Source organism: Acipenser ruthenus, chromosome 12, assembly GCF_902713425.1.
Source record: "Acipenser ruthenus chromosome 12, fAciRut3.2 maternal haplotype, whole genome shotgun sequence".
NCBI lineage: Eukaryota > Metazoa > Chordata > Actinopteri > Acipenseriformes > Acipenseridae > Acipenser > Acipenser ruthenus.
Window position 1 is genome coordinate 35,991,059 of NC_081200.1, and position 19,823 is coordinate 36,010,881.

Here is a 19,823-nt window from a genome sequence, read left to right on the forward strand (position 1 = left end):
TAGATGGTGGCTTGGCCTGAGGGCTTTCTCCCTGTCTTCAGCTGATTGTGACCCACGTAATCTCATGAGACCATGCATGAGAGCTGGAGCCATTTCCACACTGCGTTTGTGCCTGTCGATCATATTCAACCACTTCCTGTGATATTTTAACTAAAGAATACAAAGAGTGATGTAGGAAGTGGCTGAAGGAAGTGGGAAATGCAGTTCACCAGTAAACTCACTGGAAGCCTGTTGATTTACTATGGAGTTAAATTCCACATGAAAAAAAGACACATTTGTTTAGCTCCTGCTACAGAAAAGAATATGGTACAATGTCACTCCAGTCTAATTCCCCACAAGCATTATGTTGTTTGTACTTAATTTCGAAGTCTCTGCAAACATAGAATGTGGGATTAACTTTATCCTTTAACGTGGAAACATACTGTATTTAATTAATCAGACTCTTGTCAGAGGTTAGCACAGATGCTAGCTACAAGGCGCAGTACCTGAAAGGCAGTCCTGCCTAGATCAATGTTCTGCTGGCTGTTTGTTGTCTCAATACAGTATTTCAGAGTGTGAGCTTGTCAGCTTCACAGTTCACTAGCAGTGCCACTGCGGCGCCAGTGAGAATACTTCTCACACTGACCCACTCACACACATTATCTGCATTGTTAAAACTGCTGTATTGTGATGAACAACTCGTCACTTATACACGCGTAAAACAACACCTTAAATACTTCGCAAAGACCGTTTTAACCGTTTTAACACAAACAAACAAACAAACAAACAAACAAAAAAACGCATGCTTAAGATGGACTCAAACAAATATTTAAAACGTTTTCTGTAAAGAAATTAAACATTGTGCTTACCTGTGTGAAGGACGAGGGAGCTGGGAGGAGTCCGGATGGAATCCTAAAAGAGAAACAAAATGAACCTGTGTGTTTTTAATAATAAAGGTTTATTGCATATATATATATATATATATATATATATATATATATATATATATATATATATATATATATATATAATGTTGCTATGGCTGAACGGACGGTGTAGTTTAACCAGCAAGGTACGTATGGTTAAAATAAAGTTCATTACTTACTGATACAAGCGTAAACAGAGAGGAACATTTGCGCAGACTGCAGCGCATGAGAGAAAACGTCATGTTAGGACGGGCGCGCGCCCGAGAGTTCATATTAAAATAACGCACGACGCGCGCATAATGTCAGTCTATGGGGAGGTTACACCCATATGAAAATAAAGGAGCTCTATGGTTTTAAAGTTTCCATTAAAGATGGACAAATTAAAGTTAGATGAATGTGACGGTTAATTTGTATAACAATAGCAACTGTGATTAAAATAACCTTTTTTTGTTAGTCTCAGATTTATTTATGATTGTAGGTTGAGCAGTCTAGGCGCCAGGTAACCAGTGAGATGCAGCTGGACAAGTGTTTGGAGTACTAGCTATTGGTTACTTCATAGTGCAGATAAATTGTGTCTAGCTGGGTTAATGGTTAGACTGATAGGTTTTATTTATTTATTTATTTATTTATTTATTTATTTATTTATTTTGTTCCAGTCTGCATAGCCTACCTGTTCTGTTTTGGATGTGTTCAACAGAAAATAGTTACCTCATTATCATGTAAGAAATAGACTTACCCCCTCCCCTCAACTAAACACCACATGACCATCACAATGAAGCGTTCTTACCTTTGTATCAGTTAGTGATCAGCAGATTTGTCACCTGCACTATGCAAAATAAATTATTATTTTTTACTCCAGTCAGTGTTAAATTATCACTTTTTTTGTTGCTTTCATAGATGCCATTTTTGACACGACAGGCTGATTTTGTTTAATATAGAATATCTCAGAACCTTCAATCAGTGCATCCAATGCTGTATGGAAATGATGGGTGTAGCTAACTCCAGTCCCTCACGTTCCATTGGCTCCCACATTTTACTCATCACACACATCAAATCATATTGCAGCAGCAGTGATGAAACAATACACTTCTCCAATATGACTGGATATGATATATGTCACGCAGTGCACAAGGGTCAGCAGCCGCTAAACAGATAAAGGATGAATACCAAGACTTTCTTCCTCTGCATCAGGACGCAGGACATTTGTTAGGAAATCGGCACTATCCAGACCATATGGGGACTGTTGGCATGTATGGGTATGCAAAGAGGGCTTACTGGGAATATCAGACTGTCTTAATTTTAATACTGTAACCCATTTACCCATTTAGAAAACCATTCAGTAGGTCTGTATGCAAATCATTCATGGGTAGCATAGTTTAAATAGCTCTAGGCCATTTGAATATCTTTCAGGTAAGTAAATACAGGCCGTGTAGCACTCTAGTAATATGAAGCAGCTCCTAACAGTTATACTGTTAACAAAAACATGCATTCCCCTCATGTTTACATGATAACAGGACCAGTATTTGTGAAATGTATCTTTTGAGATATTTCTAAAAATTAAATAACATGGTAAATCTGCTGGTATAGCACTATATATATATTTAAATTCTTCAGACAGTTAATACAAAGTGCTTTACATTTTTAATGATTTAATTACTGGTGGGAGGGGGTTGTCTGAGCTCTTCAAGTTTAATATTATTCCTGCATTTCACCCTCGGGTTGTTTTTACTGACCCCATTATTAACATTATCAAATGTGCAAAGATGGCCATCGAAAGAGCAGGTTTACGAGTCATATAGAAAATGTAATCAGACCACATTTGGATCATTAAAATGTGCCTCTGTCACTACCAAAACCAACACTTGAACCAAAATCTTGAACCAAATTACCAACATGGCGGCAAAACATACGGTAGTTTTGTCGACAAAAATGTGGTTGAGTTAACGGTATCCCACGAAGGACATTTCAAAGTTGCTCTGCGCTTATGTGGAATTTATAAGCGCCTTTATCGATTGGCGCCGCTCCGGAAGATGGCGGAAGGACTGAAGGCTGAGTTGAGTTCGTACAGAAGCAGCTTTCAGGTATAATTGTACTTTGCAACAGTTGTAATCTTTACTGGCTAGGAATTTAACTTGGAAAATGTGTGGATTATATAACGTCAGCTGTTTATTAATGTATTACAACAAGAGAAACCGAGACCGTTTTGTTATTTGCTGTAGATTACCTAGACACCATCCATCATAATGTATGGGTCATATAAATTAGTTAATGAAATAATAATAAAGTGATTTGATTTTTAAATAATATATATTGCTTAATGTAATGTCCACATTAGGATTCAGGCAATTTAGAACTGTGGATGGATTTTGAATCCGTCCACAAAATGAAAGTGATCCATTGGGGTTTCCCAAGATCGCTATACTGGCAGTGTTCCTCTTTTCTGTTTCTGCATTTCCTAGTTGCTAAATTAATTTCCGATGAAAAGTAGCCATGTTTGTGTAACAACCTCCAGTCTGCTAACTAAAGGCTATTATTTTCTATGCTGTCCTCTTTCAGCTGCAGAGTAATTCCTTGCCTTTTGTTCCTGTGAATGAGTCTAGTGTGGGGCTTCCCCACCCTCCAGCATAGCCCTCCTACCTCTGAAGAGCTGCCCCTCAGCAACCACGCCATGCCAGGAAGGTGCCACACTTCATTATATTACATCTTAGCTGCTTAACCTCCATAGATTTTGACACTTGATACGTTTACATAAACAGGGAATCAATCCTTTTGTAGTTGATTGTTTTGAATTTGAAAACAAATGTAAAAATCAGTCAGCTCATAGGAATCGATGCCTCTGAACCCACTGGAATTACCCGATTAATACCCAGCCTGATTCCGTCTCAAATGGTTTACATGTAGAATAAAGAGAGGATCTGGGAATCGATTCCCCAAACAGGTAGCTTGAATCTGATTAGACTGCGAGTATAGACAAGGGAATTGTAGCCAGCAAAATAATCAGATCATTCTTCTAAGCATTCCCTGTTCACCACATCAGATCTTCTGTAGAATAATGATGGGATGGATTAGTGCAGTGCTTTTCAACCCAGCTCCTAAAGTTTTCCAGCGGTTCATGTTTTTGTTTCTAGCAGGAACACATTTTGAGAGGAGCTGTTGCCTCAAGATGGAGAGTTAACACTAGATAAAAAAAAAAATCTAATAAATAAATGTCATTCTGAGCCTAGTTATTCTTTTCGGATGCAAGCCAGGGATAGCATATTTATTTAGTTATGTTTTGGTATAGTAGGCATTCAAATAACAGGTTGCCTGGCAGGCTTGTTCTAGATCAGCAGGGCATAGTGTGATAGTAAACCGTCTGCTGCCTATACTCGAACAAACAAACAAAATGTTCCAGCGTTGCATAGAGAATACTGTGGAAGCTGCCTACTAAAAATCTGATTAAGCAGCTGTACCTGCAAAGAGAAGGTTAGAGGAGTTCAGCGTGCATGATCAGATGTACAGCACAGAAAATAATACCTTTTTTCATTTAGAGTATGGATTACAGATCGCTACATAAATATAGTTAGGTTTAATAAAATAAATAAATAAATAAATAAATGACTGTGCAATTCAATGATTGATATGTGGTCTTTTGGAAATCTAACATTATCTATCCCAGATCTGTAAAGTAATTGTACCTAACAAAGCATTTCCATAAATCTTACCCATTTTCTATTAGCTACATAGGTCTAAAATGTGTAGTTTGTTTGTATACAGAAACCTGTTATTTTAAAACCGACATCAGGTGCTGTACTATGCTAGGTTAAAGAAAGCTCCCAGTTTGCTTGCCTTGTCTTCCAGGAAGTCAGTTGCTGTGTTATGTCCTTGGTCATTTCACCCCAGCAGTGTCTTCTGGGTCAAAGCATGTTACTTGTTAAAAGCATGTCACTTGTTAAAAGCATGTCAGTCAATTGGGTAAGCATCTGATCGGTTATTAACAGGAAATGAGGGGTGGAGGCAATTTGACCCTCCAGGTGAAATGACCCAGGAAGTGACAGACAATCTGAAAGCATGGCTGGCAAACAGATTTCTTTGATCTATAGTGCCAGATGTCATGTTTTAAAATGAAAATATGTGTTAGGTAAGTTTCTTTCAAAACTGCACATTTGAGACCTGCATAATCAATGGATGTGCATGGTGCGGAAAACATATGCAACTGTTTTGTTAGCTACAGTTACTTTAATGTTTTGCACCATGTGCATTTACAATTCCTATTGTTAATATTTACTGTGCTTCTGTTTCTCATCTGCCTGTTGGTACCATTAACTACTGTATGCTTATCAGGTCCAATGACAAGTACAGTTACCAAAAATCCACCTGGGAAACTAGAATTGATTGTTCCTGTAGGCTGATATGAAGTTGCTATAGAAACTGTTTTGGGTTTGGGTGGTGGTAGAGGTTCAGTCTGATACAGACTTCTCTGAGAGGACTGCTCATGACAAAGTTCCAACTCTAGACTCTTGTATTGTCAACCCACGCAATAATGAAGCACTAAAACACTCCATTCTCAGCTCTCACGACTGCTCGTTAACAAACACTGACACACTCTAACCTGTTGTGTTTCTTGCAGAGATGGTGAGCAGCCAACCCCTCAGCATAGCGGATGCAGGGAAAAGAAAGAAAAAGAAAAGAACAAGAGTGACTGATAGCTTCACTGGTAACTTCAATGGTAGGTACGCTTAAAGTTTCTTCCAAATTCACCTGGACAGGTTGTCTGTGTCTTAAACAATGGAGCTGGGATGCTTATTATATGGACACAAAAATCCTCACATCAAGGTGTTCCCAAAGAACAAGGCTGTAGACATTGTACCACGTAGTCTGGTCTTGTCTGCTCTCAGAAGCTAAGCAAGGCTAGTTCTGTACTGTGATGTTTGTGGCTTTGAGGGGATACTGGACACTCTGAGCCAGAACTCAACCAATGCCCCAGCATGGTGTTTGGGGGGGCTGTGTGAAAGGAGATGTAAATATTGGAATTCATACCCTGACTAATTGCTAAACATGGCTATTTTCTCCTCTGTTCCTACCACTGTGGTTGTTCACAGTAAGAGACTTGGTGCTAGAAGTGTAAGGGAGGAAGTCTTAATCCCAGGCAACCCAGTCAGGCCCTGCTCCCTAGTGGAGATCGTGTTTACACCCAATTTGACAGATTCATTGGAGTTGCTTCATTGTCCTAGATGTGTACAAGCTGACTGATGAGCTCTTGGGACATGGGGGCTATGCCAGGGTACAGGGCTGCATCAGCTTACAGAACGGGAGGGAGTACGCTGCCAAGGTAAGGGAATGCGGAACAGAACAGGGAGGGGGGCTTCAGATGTGGAGTGAAGCATACTGATCCATATAGTCGCTACTTATCGTCAATTATAATTTTTTTTGCCTAATTAGCTTTCAGGCTGAAAATAAACATGATTCAATGCTTGTTTTCATTCATCACATAATTACTCTGCATGAATTTGCATCACTAAAGGAAACAGTCCTACACACAGAAAACAAATGAGTTGGGTCATGTTGTGTTTGTGGATGCAATGTAGAATTAGGCAAAGTAAATACACCTGTATGGTACTGATGTAGAATGCAAATGACATTGATGACATTTGGCAAAACAACCCAAAAAACAATGTTGGTTTTGCACAGCAGTGGGAGAGAGAGGATTGCAGCAATACAAATGTGAGCAGAGTTTATCAGCACTCAGTTTTGCATTTGTGCTGGAAACTCCTCATGGCAGCACAGTGGTTTCTCATTCCACCAGTTGTGTAAATCCAAGACATGAAGGAATCCGTGGTGATGCAGTCATAGTCTAGGTTTGCCCTTTTTCATCAAATAGCTGTGGAAAGTGTACATCTCTGTGTGGTTAAGGGGTCTGGAGTTCTGAGCTGCATGTACTGGATCTGAGGTAACTGCTAAACACGAAGGGAACACAAAGACACTTTTTCATTAACTGGTTCCAGGAGCCCGAAAGACCTAGTTTGAGGCAACATTTACTGTATCAAACCCCAAGTCTCCCCTGGTGTGCCATGCAATGGACTGAAACCTAGTCTCCTGAAACCAAGTTCCAAGCCCCAACTGTGTTACCTTAGCTTTATACACACTGCCCAAAACGTGTCAGACTTTCTTCATCATCCCTGACCTACCCAGGTACCAGATGATAATTTTCTAGAACCATTCTGGAGAAAAGATTTCCCCCAGCTTCCCTGGAGGGATTGGAAGCAGCAGTCCTTGAGGAATGGTCATGTAGCCCTCCAGAATAATTTAACCCCCTTGCAGGCTCGCTGCCATGTCAAATCAGTGCCATCCTGGCTGTCCATAGATGAAAGAGAAATAGAACAAAAATAGCAACGTATAGCGACATCAAGGTTTCTGCTGTTCATAGGGCACATTTCAGATGAACACAAATTCTGTTCTACAAAGAGCTTCAGCATATTAGGTTTATAACTAAACACAACCTTCACAGAGCAAGACTATTTTTTTTTTTTTTAATGCTAACCTTGAAATACCAGTAAAAGATAGCATTTAATGGCAGTGTGCTACCATCACTTGACATCTGTTCCAGGGATGAAAATAAGACTCCTATTGCATAGCAGTTTCACCCATTCCAGGCTTTAATACGAGCTTGATTAGTGTGTTTGTAACAGGCTCAGCTGTGTCTTATTCAGCATAGCAAAACCAGGAATGGATCAAACTGGTATGAAATGGGAGTCTTATTTTCATCCCTGCATTCATATACTATTGTTCCTTGGCTAATAGAAATGTTTTCTTTAGTCTCATTAGCATTCTGAATTGGTCTTTTTTATGTTTGCTGTACTGTTTTTATTTAATCTGCTCATAATTGTTTAGTTGTACTTTGTGTTTACTAAGTATGTATTTTACAAAGTACTTTGTAAAATATCCTACAGAGTAGTTGGAGTGCACCTACTTTCAATTGTCTTTTTAAAGTTACTTGGTACAGTTACTCTTATGGTATGAGATCATTAGAGGTGAGACGATACACCAAGGTCACGATACGATACGTATCATGATACACAAGCCACCATACAATATGTATCACGATACATAAGCCACGATACAGTTCGTATCATGATACTCAAGCCACGATACGATACATATCACGATACACAAGCCACGATATGATACGTATCACGATACACAAGTCATGATACGATTCATATCACGATACTTATGAAAAACTCATCTCTGCTTGACGGACTTGAAAATATTTCAGATCGGTACACAGATTCAGTTGAAAATCAATTATATGTATTTACCATTAGTATAGCTCTTGCTTGAGTTTAAAGACAAAGCAGTATGTCAGCTAGAGTTTCTGGGATATCAGATTTAACTTAATGAACCAAATCTCCTTAGCACAGAGAAAAAAAATACAAAACAATGTGTTTCATAACTATTAAAGTACAAAGTTTGTTCACATGTATCTTTAGAAAAATCTAAATATGAAGTCTTTCAGCATTAAGTTGTGATGTTTTAGTACAGTGTCAGTATTCCCTGCTTGCTAGCAATGGAATACAGAAAAAAACATTCTTTCCTCTACCCCCGTTTAAATTCCGGAAGCGTCTGGCCGGCTCATTGCACAATGGGATATGTCTAGGATCAAGTGGAGTTTACTTTCAGACAACCAAGACCTTTTCTTTCATGATTTACAGTTTAATAAATGTGGCATATTAGCTACTCATTTCAAGCTTGTATCGTGATACACAAAGGTGTATCGTGTTGTAAAGTATCGCGATGCATCGATACACAACGAATCGTCTCACCCCTAAAGATCATCATGACTTGAGTCAAAATATGGGAGAGGGATACAACAGGAAAATAAAGCTTGTGATGTTAAACGGGTGCTCATATGGTAGAGAGAGCTGCACTCGAGAGAAATGATTATAGGTGGCTTTATTTTGTGTTCCAAACAGATCATTGAAAAGAAAGCTGGGCACAGCCGCAGTCGTGTGTTCCGGGAGGTTGAGACACTCTACCAGTGTCAGGGGAACAAGTATGTTCTCTTTCTTATCTTGAGGTATTGGGGGTAATGGCAGAATAGGTGTATCAAGGTATTATTAATAGCTACATTGATACAGCCCTGTAGCTTGGAGAAATTACAGACACTGAATGATGCACACAAATAAGGGTTTAGGCTTTTGCTTTGTATTGTGCCATATGAGATTTCAGCATGCTTGATTTAAGCTTTTAAACGCATTTTAATTTGATGTATTTCTTTTCTTAAGGAATATTTTGGAGCTGTCAGAATTCCTTGAAGATGATACGTGGTTCTACTTGGTGTTTGAGAAGCTGCGAGGAGGTAAGGACCACAGTATTGCATATCCAGTTGCTTTGCCAAGGATGCATTCACACTAGTAACGGAGTTAACAAAAATCTGCAAGTGCTCCAAAATGGCACAGGAGATTTTGAAACCAGTTGGGGCTGCACTATATCTCCTATTATGCCTGTTTTTATCTGTTCCATCAGTTCTAATTTGCCTGTTTATCCCACCACAATCTTGTCTCTAAAGTATTACCTCTCGGAGAACTAATTTAAATATTTAATAATAAATTCCCTGGCACAATTTCATAGATTCTCTGGTGTTGTAGCTGCTAATACACTGGTGGTTTTAAAGGAGCAAGAGGCAAGCTTCAATAAGATAAACCCTTTCTCAATCCCATATTTTTTTTATTGATTTCTAAAAGTAGAACACAAACAAAAGACAACGTGCAGCAGTATTTGTGCAGAGAATATGCATGAGCAAATAAACTGTGAACTGCAGGTTATATTATTAACTTTGCATTAATTCAGTATTTGTTAAAGGCCATGGCACACTATGTGAAATACTGCCAGACACTGTATCCATAACAACATTGAGGTTCTTGCCAAGAGAAAGCTGGACTTGTGCAATTTTAGTAGCATCTTTCAGATACCGGGGGGAAGGGCTTTCATTTCTCCCAACAGAATAATTGTTGTGGTCTGGTTATGATTATGAATATACTTTGTGTCTTTTGATACATATGGAAATATTCCATTTGGTAATATTCTTTCACAAACAAAGTCTTCTTTTGATAAATGTCACCTTTTAAACATGTCCTCCTTATTATATATATATATATATATATATATATATATATATATATATATATATATATATATATATATATATATACTGTATATATATATATACTGTATATATATATAATATATACTGTATATATATATATATATATATATATATACACTGTATATACTGTAAATGTTAAGTATATATATATATATATATATATATATATATATACAGTTTATATATATATATACACTGTATATACTGTATATATATATATATATATATATATATATATATATATATATATACTCTTTTATTGAGATTTTACCATTTTTTTTTACATTTACACCCATTCGTTTTTTCATTCATTATACATTTCTTTTAAAGATGACATTCATGCATACAGACATACATTTTGTTTTAAAAGCATTTAAAATACATTTAAAAACACCAAGACAATTGTGCTTTGTACATGGTTAAAACAGACACAGATTAAAGTCAACATGAAAAAAACCTGTGCTGTTTTAAAAGTGACTGGAAAAAAAGAACCATCTATAAAAAACCAGTGCTTGTGAGGGCCGGGGAGTGCTCTCTAAAAAAGTTCAAAAGTGAACATAAAACAGAACAATAAAACTATAGAACTAAAATCAGGGACAGGGGAAAAAGGGACAGTGTGTAAAACAGTGAGTTAAAATTCTAAAATTTATATACTATATAAATAATATATACTTAACATTTTAAAACTAGCATTCAGTACTTAATTTGAGCAACATTGGTTAAAAGGGAGCCTAGCTATCAGAGGAATAAAAGGCCACCCCTGTGGTGAACAGAAGCTAATGTGTTTGTTAGCTTATTCCCAGTCATTTTAATGCCACTCACCCATTATTGCTGTTATTACTGGTGTTGGCGAAGGAGTATTAATTATGTCCTTTAGTTGCCCACACAGTTGTTTTTTCTCTTAACCATAGAGGTAACTGTCTTGTTAAGTGTGTCTGTGGGTAATCTAATCTGATAGAATACCCGCCTACAACGATGCTGCAGATGGATTCTAAAATGCTGATGAAATGCGCCCTTGGTGTAAGATACTCAAACCTCCTGTCCTGTCCTAGGTGTCTCCAGTGAAGATCTTGTATGTGTAACCCTTTTGGCTGTTCAGTTTGTGTGTCTGCTTGTTGTTCTGTCTGGAGGTTGTGGAGGTGTTCACAGATGAGGCCTCCTTCCATGGTAAGTGCTGTGACCTGTGGAGTCTGGGTGTGATCCTCTACATCCTGCTCAGCGGCTGCCCTCCCTTCACTGGGAACTGCGGGACAAACTGTGGCTGGGAGCGGGGGGAGGCCTGCCACTCCAACCAGGTACAGCACTGCGCATTTCAGGGGAGTGCCAATCTAAATGGCAGTGTAGTTTTACTAAACATTTAACAGAAAATGCGCACTTACCGTATGTGAGGATTTTGCATTGATTTTTAAATGTCGTTGTAAACCACTGTAAGTAATATAAAAATTGGTCAAATATAAATGTGACTAAATTAAATCAAGTCTACTTTTTTGACAGATAATGTATTATGACAGTTTAAACAAAGAATGTTTACATTGATTTGGAGCCTTAGTAGATGGGTCAATATGTCAATATGGGCATAATGCAGGTACATATTTTTGTATGGTGGTCCAAAGTTATGATAAGTGCAGGGTATATGGTAATGAAAGATGTCACTTGTCTTCATTTATTAATTTAGGCTAAATTGATTCATATTTTGTGCCAATGTTTCCCTGTATTTAAATAGGTTCACAAGGAATGAAATATTTGTTTGCCGACATGAAATGAAAATCATTGTGGGGAACAGGGCTATTTGTTTAGTCATAGACAGCACAGATGGAGCCAGAAGAAAGGTTAATGAAGCCATTAATGAATGAAATATACTTCAAAGCAGGCAAACCGTAATCATGGCTGCTGAACAAATTAACATGACGTCGTCACCATGTCGACCTCAAGACTACTGCTGTTTTCCAAATGTCGGCATGCCGGACTTTTTCCTGTAAAATATTACTTTTTGAAACTGATCAGTAATCTTATTAAATAATTGTAATTGAACACACTTACAGTATGTGGGATATACACTTAACTGGGGTCTCTCCGACTAAAACAATCAAAAGAATCGATCACACCTGCTACTCCTACAGATCGAGAAAGAAACAATTGCTGTTTGGTACGTGCAGGAGCTTTTAAACTAACCCACAGAGCTATTTATTTGATGCTTTTTAACACCTCAGTTTTGTTATTCACACAGCGGTAAATGCTTTGTGAATGTGGCTCCAGGTGTTTTAAGGTTGTTCAGTGGCTAGCAGTGTAAAGGTTGAAATATCCTCTCTACATATATTAACCCCTGTGCCTCTTGGATCTCCCCAGAGCAACCTGTTTGAGAGTACCCAGGGGGGGAAGTATGAGTTTCCTGAGAAGGACTGGGCCCACATCTCTGACAGTGCCAAGGACCTGATCTCCAAGCTGCTGCTGCGTGATGCTAAGCAGAGACTGAGTGCTGCCCAGGTTCTGCAGCACCCATGGGTGCAGGGGGTGAGCTTTTTCACCCTATCCGTATGGTACTTACTCTACTACAGTGATGTTCAGAATCAGCTTAACATTAAGATAATTTTACTACCAGCACTGGATCCCTAATATATGTTTTCATACTACAATTATACAATAGATATACTTGACGATAATAATAATAATAATAATAATAATAATAATAATAATAATAATAATAATAATAATAATAATAATAATAATAATAATAATAATAAAAATAATAATAATAATAATAATAATGTTCAGGATAAAGCAATGTAATACATGTCTAAGAGAATTTCTCAAGTGTTTCATAAAGCAGGTATTTAAGATTCCAGCAAGGTTAATAAACACAATACTGGCAGCTCTCCAGCTATGTCATTTGGCCCCATCATGAGCACTTAAAAGACCCCATTCTTGGATATTGTGTTCTGTGCTCTAATAAGCACCAACACACTTCTGCATTTTCTGTTGTTGTTGCCGTGCACCTTAATGAGCACTGATATGTTCTACTTTCACCTCTCATTACTGTGCTCAAGTATCTTAATGAGCACAGAAAACCATTTAGTCCAATTATTTATCTGCTGTCACCCTGCCATCCTGCTTGGGCACTAGAAAACATTCTCCTGATTCTCTTCCAGAAAGCCTCAGAGAGAGGCCTGCCTACCCCTCACATACTACAGAGGTAAGCAAACTGTTCACTTGCTTGCTTTAATAGATAGATAAATACTTTCATGGAAAAGGATTGTGTGGGAGCCTCATAGCTTAGAAGCAAATACTGAAAGCCATGTGTCAACAGCATTCTTCTTTCCATTGATTTGCACTTTCATGACTTGCTGCCATTTTAAAAGTCAAGTTATGTTGATTGACTTCCTTTGTCTAACGGGAGGCCTTATTTATTGTTGCATATTTGAGGTTTTTTTTTTCCATTGTGCTGTATTTCTTAATAAGTAAAAGCAACTGACAGTACAGTCAGACCTGGTGTCTGTTTATTCAAACACTTTATTTTTCACAAAAAAATGAGGACAATAAATAAGTAATAGAGAACATTGGACTAGAGACTTGCCTGTTATGCATGTTATTTACTTGAGTGTACGACTGGTGACCCCTTTTCAGTGTCGCATGGAACTATAAATCCCACCTGTGTTCAAATGTCAGTTAAATAGCTGAGCTGAAATGTACAGTGAAGTACCTCTTCTTTTCATGATCTGCCCTCCTCCTTTCTGGCTCAATACAGGAACAGCAGTACAAAGGATCTGACCCAGTTTACTGCCGACCCATTGCCTGTAACCGGGAGCTGTCCCAACATGATGAGTAGCATGAGGACCTGTCTCCCCCCTCCAACTGAAGACTCACCCGCCACCGTGCCTAGAGCCACGCCCTCCGAGCCACAGACTTCTTCCCAGCGAGCAGTGATGATACCTCCTGACCCCGCCTCCCAGTGAGCAGTGATGATACCTCCTGACCCCGCCTCCCAGCGAGCAGTGATGATAACTCCTGACCCCGCCTCCCAGTGAGCAGTGATGATACCTCCTGACCCCGCCTCCCAGCGAGCAGTGATGATACCTCCTGACCCCGCCTCCCAGTGAGCAGTGATGATACCTCCTGATCCCGCCTCCCAGCTTCTCCTAGCCTAACAGATCTTCAGCAGTGTCTCTACCTCCTGGCCTTGCCCATTTTCTTACACTAGTCAATGATACCAGCAGAGTTACAACCACTGAACCCAGCTTTCTTAAAACTGCGCAGGTTCTTGCTGTGACGTGCCTGCAATGCTGCAGCTGGTATTTTTGCTTGCCACCTACAGTCAAAACTCTGGAGCCCTACCGGGTGTTAAATCTGCTGGTCTAATATACATGCTGTATGCTACTCTTCAAAAACATATTGCTACTAATTGGATGGTGGTGTATCTGTCTAGGTGTTAGTAAGAACACACTAAGTGAGGTGAGATGGTGTGATTCATTCCCTTTGATGATAAAAAAAGAAATAGCTGGAGCATGTCCCTCTGTATCCAGTTATGCTTTAATATCCTTGGTAGGAATTAATTTCAGTGGTTACAGGAACTTTGCTTCTGTTCTATTTAACTGCAGTTCAACATTTTATTTTATGTATTTCTAATAACTATGTTACAGATATATTGTCACATTAATGACTGATATATTTGCATCTCTAGGGTGTTGGCGTAATGAAACTCCTTTAAGATTCTTTGCCTTTTTATAAAACTACTTGAACACATTATATTTCAGCATTAAGGTAATTGTGCAGTTAGACTGAGATTATAACCAGCTTGCTATATAATATTTGTGCACATTGTACTACACTGTACTATAGTATATTGGTAGCATGCTTGTTATTACTACATGAAGTACAGTAAGGTTGCATCTCTTAAGATAATTAACCCTTTGCCACCAGGATCTAAGCTTCATTATAGTCTTGCTTATGTCATATTGGCAGGGCACTGTCCATGTTTAATAGCTTGCAAATGCTAAAAACTGCTGTAATTGAATTTGGGTTAGTGTGCAGAATACTGTATCTTGCTTGCCAATCAACACACCACACTGCTTGCTTAAAATGTGTTTATTAAGGGGCTCCCGAGTGGTGCATCCAGTAAAGGCGCTCTGCGTGGAGTGTAGGATGCGCTCTATAGCCTGGATGTTGCAGGTTCGAGTCCAGGCTATTCCACAGCCAACCGTGGATGGGAGCTCCCAGGGGGCGGCGCACAATTGGCGGAGCGTCACCCGGGGGGAGGGAGGGTTAGGTCGGCCAGAGTGTCCTCGGCTTACCGCACACCAGTGACCCCTGTAGTCTGGCCGGGCGCCTGCGGGCTTGCCTGTAAGCTGCCCGAGAGCTGCGTTGTCCTCCGACGGTGTAGCTCTTGGGTGGCTGCATGGTGAGCCCGCAGTGTGAAAAAAAGCGGTTGGTTGACGGCACACGCTTCGGAGGACAGCGGGTGTTCATCTTCGCCCTCCCGAGTCAGTGCAGGGGTGGTAGCGGTGAGCTGAGCCTAAAAAATAATTGGCCATTCTAAATTGGGAGAAAATAATAAAAAATAATTGGCAACAACTAAATTTATATTTTAGTCAGGTGTATGTCTTAGTTTATTTTATTTTTATTTATTCCATTTTAAATTGCAGTGTAAACCAAGCGCACCATTTTAATTGGCACCTTTTTGTGCACGTTATCCAGAATTCTATATATTGAACTCAAATTATAAATGAGGCCGGCTTTCAAGAGGCCTCTTCGCCTGTGAAATGTAAATGGAATAGGTTTCATTTCACAGTGGGTGATGAGATAAATGTAGCATTAAAATACAATTTTTTCCTCATTGCCACTCTGTTTTAATTACTTCAGTATTCTCAGTAATTTACACTTCCACATACATTCCCCACTCAGTGTTAAATGCACATAACCTGTAGTTGTGTGTGGCAGGATAGCACAATGCTTACTGCTTTGTACATCTTTCTTGCACTCTTACACACATTCTGTTTTGCTCACTGTCCTCTACGCTTGGTCATTTATTTACAGTTGTTTATTTAACTTGGACATTATTACAGTATGTCATTATTGCACCCCCCTCACCCACTGCCACCCCCAGACACAATTCTCTATGCATGAGTAACCAGTGTAGTCATTGTGTCTAGTGATTAGTGGTCCAACTATCCAAATACGGATTTCTTTGGGAGATTTCTATGATGCCTTCTTAACATCAGGGTTTTGCCAAATTGCTCGCAATACAGAATAGCCACATGAAAGTGATATTTTTTTTTTTACGAATTTATATAGTCTTTACCTATTTTGATTTTCAGAATTGATCTGGTTGGATTTTATTTTTTATTTTGCTTCGTCTTGCTTTTGAGTTCTCAGGAATTCATGTTTTAGAAAAAGTAATTTAACAGGATGTTTTTTTTTTTTTTTTAAATTTCAAATGTAATACTGCCTATTTTTAAAAAAAAATATTTTAAGTGTCATTACAGTCCTGTTTTATTGTGTTGAAGAGTGGTTTTATCTTGAAAGTAACTTGGGGAAGGTTGTTCCAAGCATAAGCTAGTATTTTAATGTATCCTTTGTGCATTAAAATGCTCTTTTCTTTTTAATGTACCAATTATTCTCTAGCAATTCTTCAGAGCCAAGGAACTAACAAACTTCATTGTTTTGTGTTTTTAATATGTTAAATGTCTAATTTCTTACTGACTTCTTCACTCACGCACTGTGCTATAGTATGTCAGTGTTTTACTCTGAAAAGATTGGAACCTGTGATAATATACTGGAAACATTTGCGCCTGAAGAACAAAACATTTGTTTTTTTGTCTCGTCTTAGACTTAGTTACCAATTCACTGTTCCCGTGATCAATGTGCTGCTAACCTTTCTTCTCCAGAAACTGTTTATTCTGTGATGATCTAGAGCTGTTGAGTGCCCCGTACTTTATGTGCGGTTTGAACTTCATTTTGATCACCCTGTAATCTCTGAGATAAGCCACAGTTGGATTTTTTTACAGCATTGTACAGTACCATGGAATGGTCAGTGAAAATGTTAGTTTGAAGTGAGCACTGACCAGCACAGAGAGCATTGTGGGACTCTTTAATGTGGATCAGCAGGATCTGAAGTGTTCTTTTAGAGCTGTTAATTAGAAAAGTCAAGATGGATTAACCAGTGCTAAGGTGGCATTAAAAAGGATACTGAAGCTAACTCAAGGTAGAACATTGATTTTAAAACCTATAGTCTATTGTGTTCGTTTTTTTTTTTTTTTTTTTTTTTTTTTGTAAATTTAGTCTTTGCCAATTATTTTTATTATTTTCTCCCAATTTGGAATGGCCAATTATTTTATTATGCTCAGCTCACCGCTACCATCCCTGCGCCGGAGGGCGAAGACGAACACACACTGTCCTCCGAAGCGTGTGCCGTCAGCCGACCGCTTTTTTTTCAGACTGCGGACTCACCATGCAGCCACCCAAGAGCTACAGCGTCGGAGGACAACGCAGCTCTCGGGCAGCTTACAGGCAAGCCCGCAGGCGCCCGGCCAGACTACAGGGGTCGCTGGTGCGCGGTGAGCCCTGACACCCTGGCCGACCTAACCCTCCCTCCCCCCGGGCGACGCTCCGCCAATTGAGCGCTGCCCCCTGGGAGCTCCCATCCTCGGTCGGCAAAGGAATAGAAAGGTTGAGACAGCAATAGGCGAGTACAAGAGTTTTGAATAGGATGCGAGCGGCAATAAGGAGCATGGGAGAACCAAGTAAGGGAAAAGACAAGGCGAGCAGCAGAGTTTTGGATGAACTGGAGTGAACAGATAGCAAAAGCAGGGAGGTCGGCCAGGAGGGAGTTGCAGTAGTCGAGGCGGGACAGTACCAGGGCCTGAACTAGGAGATGCATGGAGTAGTTGGTGAGGAAGGGGTTACTTATGCATATTTTGCTGAGGAAGAAGTGGCAGGAGCGTGCCAGAGTAGAGATGTGCTGAGAGTAAGAGAGGGAGGGGTCGAGGGTGACACCGAAGTTCGTGGTGGATGAGGAGGGAGAGGGTTAGTGACGGAGAGAAGAGCAGTTTCAGTGGAGTGTGCTGGGCGAAAACTGGATTGCAAGGGGTCGATCAGAAAATGTTTTGACAGGAAAGCAGAGAGCTGGCGATGTACCGCTCACTCAAGGGTTTTAGAGAGGAAAGGGAGAAGGGAGACAGGATAGTAGTTCTTGAGGGATCAAGGGAGGTTTTTTTTTTAAGATGGGGGGGGGGGGGGGGTCAAGTTGACAGCCGGCTGCGTGAGTGGGGTTGGACGGGGAGAGACAGAACGCAAAGGAGTGAAGAAGGGAAAGAAATCCAGTAGAGTGTTTGGGGTTGGAGAGGTGGATGTTGAAGTCACCTAACAGAACAACAGGGGTGGAGGGAGAGGAGGAAGTCATGGTCATCAAGAAAGTGAATAAGGGGTCCAGGAGGAGGTGAAAAGTGTTTGGTGTGCTTCTGTTTTCTGCTTGTGCTGTGGTGAATTGGATTCTGGGTGACACAGTCCTTTGTTGGAATGAAGGTTTATAGTTAGGGAAGGTCATGCAAACACCAGGCAGTTTTGAATCAACTACCAGCCTGATAAACAAACACTCTACTCGCATGATCAAAATTCAACCACATCAATATATACAGAAGAGTTTGATCCAAAACGGTGCAAAATGATAACAAACAAAATATCTACGGTTAAGGCTGGTTTCTCAGGGCTCCAATTAGCCCTAATCTTGGACTGCCTAATGTTACTTTCAGAGTGCAAGATGATCATTTGTATCTGAAATTGGTCGTTCTTTTGCAAGCAACAATTGCCTTGGCACACGTGTGTGATCTCTAACAAAAAGCTGTTACGAAGGCAGATAGCCTTGCTGTCAGCCCCCATTCAATTCCGTGAGTTGCAGTTTTTAAATTGAGCTAAATGAGTATATTCAGACAGGGCCTTGTGACTCGAATATTAATCCCACTGCATAAGATGAGAATCTGGTTACGAAACAAACCATTATTTCATTATTTGCTTAAAGAAGTTATTCCAAATAATCGTTGTAGTTCAATGTGTGTGTTTTTTTTTTTTAAAGAACACATTAGTAGTAAGGTTAGTCAAAGGCTTTAAGAAAAACAGGATTTATATACCTTGTAATTTTGTCTCCTGTCTGCAAACCTGATTTGCTATCCTCCTCTAGTGTGAACTGCATGCATGGGTATCTGAAAGCAGTTGCTATAGAAACACAATTGTCATGACAACTACAAGCTCTTGACAGCTCAGCAACAAACACACACTGCTAGTAGACTTAAAATGTACCTGTGTGATTACCCTAGTCCTTTAAGTAAGGAATGGTTGTCAATTTCCCTGGCATTTGTTGTGGAATTTAGTGAGATACATGGCACTTTTGAGCTGTTGTCAAAGTAGCTTGGCCTTAATGGGGTTTTTCCTTTTGAAACTATAATTCAAACATGCAGTTTTTGCAGTGGAAGTCATTCAAACATTAAAAATGTAACTAGAACACTGTGAACAGTACAGTAAAGTGGTAACGTTCATTCAGAATTAATGTGAATTGTTCAGCCTGCATCCAAAAGGGCCAATTTGTCCCCATGTGATGAGAAAGAACTATTGAAATTACTCTGAATATTAATATAGGGGCTTCTAACACTTCCACAATTTTTGGACAGTATGTTGGACTGATTTGGTATTGTGCAGTGAGATCCATTGCATGTTTTTCCCAGATGCCGCTGCTTCCTGGACCCTGTCCATTTCAATAAGACAAGGTCAGTGTTTGTTTGTACCTAAAT

General features: G+C 39.4%; 2 protein-coding genes across 4 annotated transcripts in view; one reads left to right on the top strand and one right to left on the bottom strand.

Annotated features, from left to right (window-relative positions):
* LOC117416930 (elongation of very long chain fatty acids protein 1-like) overlaps window positions 1–1,143 on the bottom strand; it is a 42,711-nt gene extending 41,568 nt beyond the window's left edge. For 2 of the 3 annotated variants that reach the window (XM_059034975.1, XM_059034976.1), the window contains exons 1-2: window positions 1,085–1,143; window positions 849–891 (exon numbers count right to left, since the gene is read on the bottom strand). The gene's annotated coding sequence lies outside the window, so the exon portion shown is untranslated. The remainder of the gene's footprint in view (window positions 1–848; window positions 892–1,084) is intronic. The other variant, XM_059034977.1, reaches the window with a different exon arrangement.
* A 1,778-nt stretch (window positions 1,144–2,921) lies between these two features.
* Window positions 2,922–16,650, top strand: LOC117417206 (MAP kinase-interacting serine/threonine-protein kinase 1-like). The gene is made up of 10 exons (XM_059034158.1): window positions 2,922–2,986; window positions 3,462–3,584; window positions 5,515–5,613; window positions 6,119–6,216; window positions 8,858–8,937; window positions 9,170–9,298; window positions 11,138–11,345; window positions 12,397–12,561; window positions 13,197–13,240; window positions 13,793–16,650. The coding sequence occupies exons 3-10, from the start codon at window positions 5,517–5,519 to the stop codon at window positions 13,998–14,000; spliced, it is 1,029 nt and encodes a 342-aa protein (XP_058890141.1). The 5' UTR covers window positions 2,922–2,986; window positions 3,462–3,584; window positions 5,515–5,516; the 3' UTR covers window positions 14,001–16,650.
* The last annotated feature ends 3,173 nt before the right edge of the window (window positions 16,651–19,823 follow it).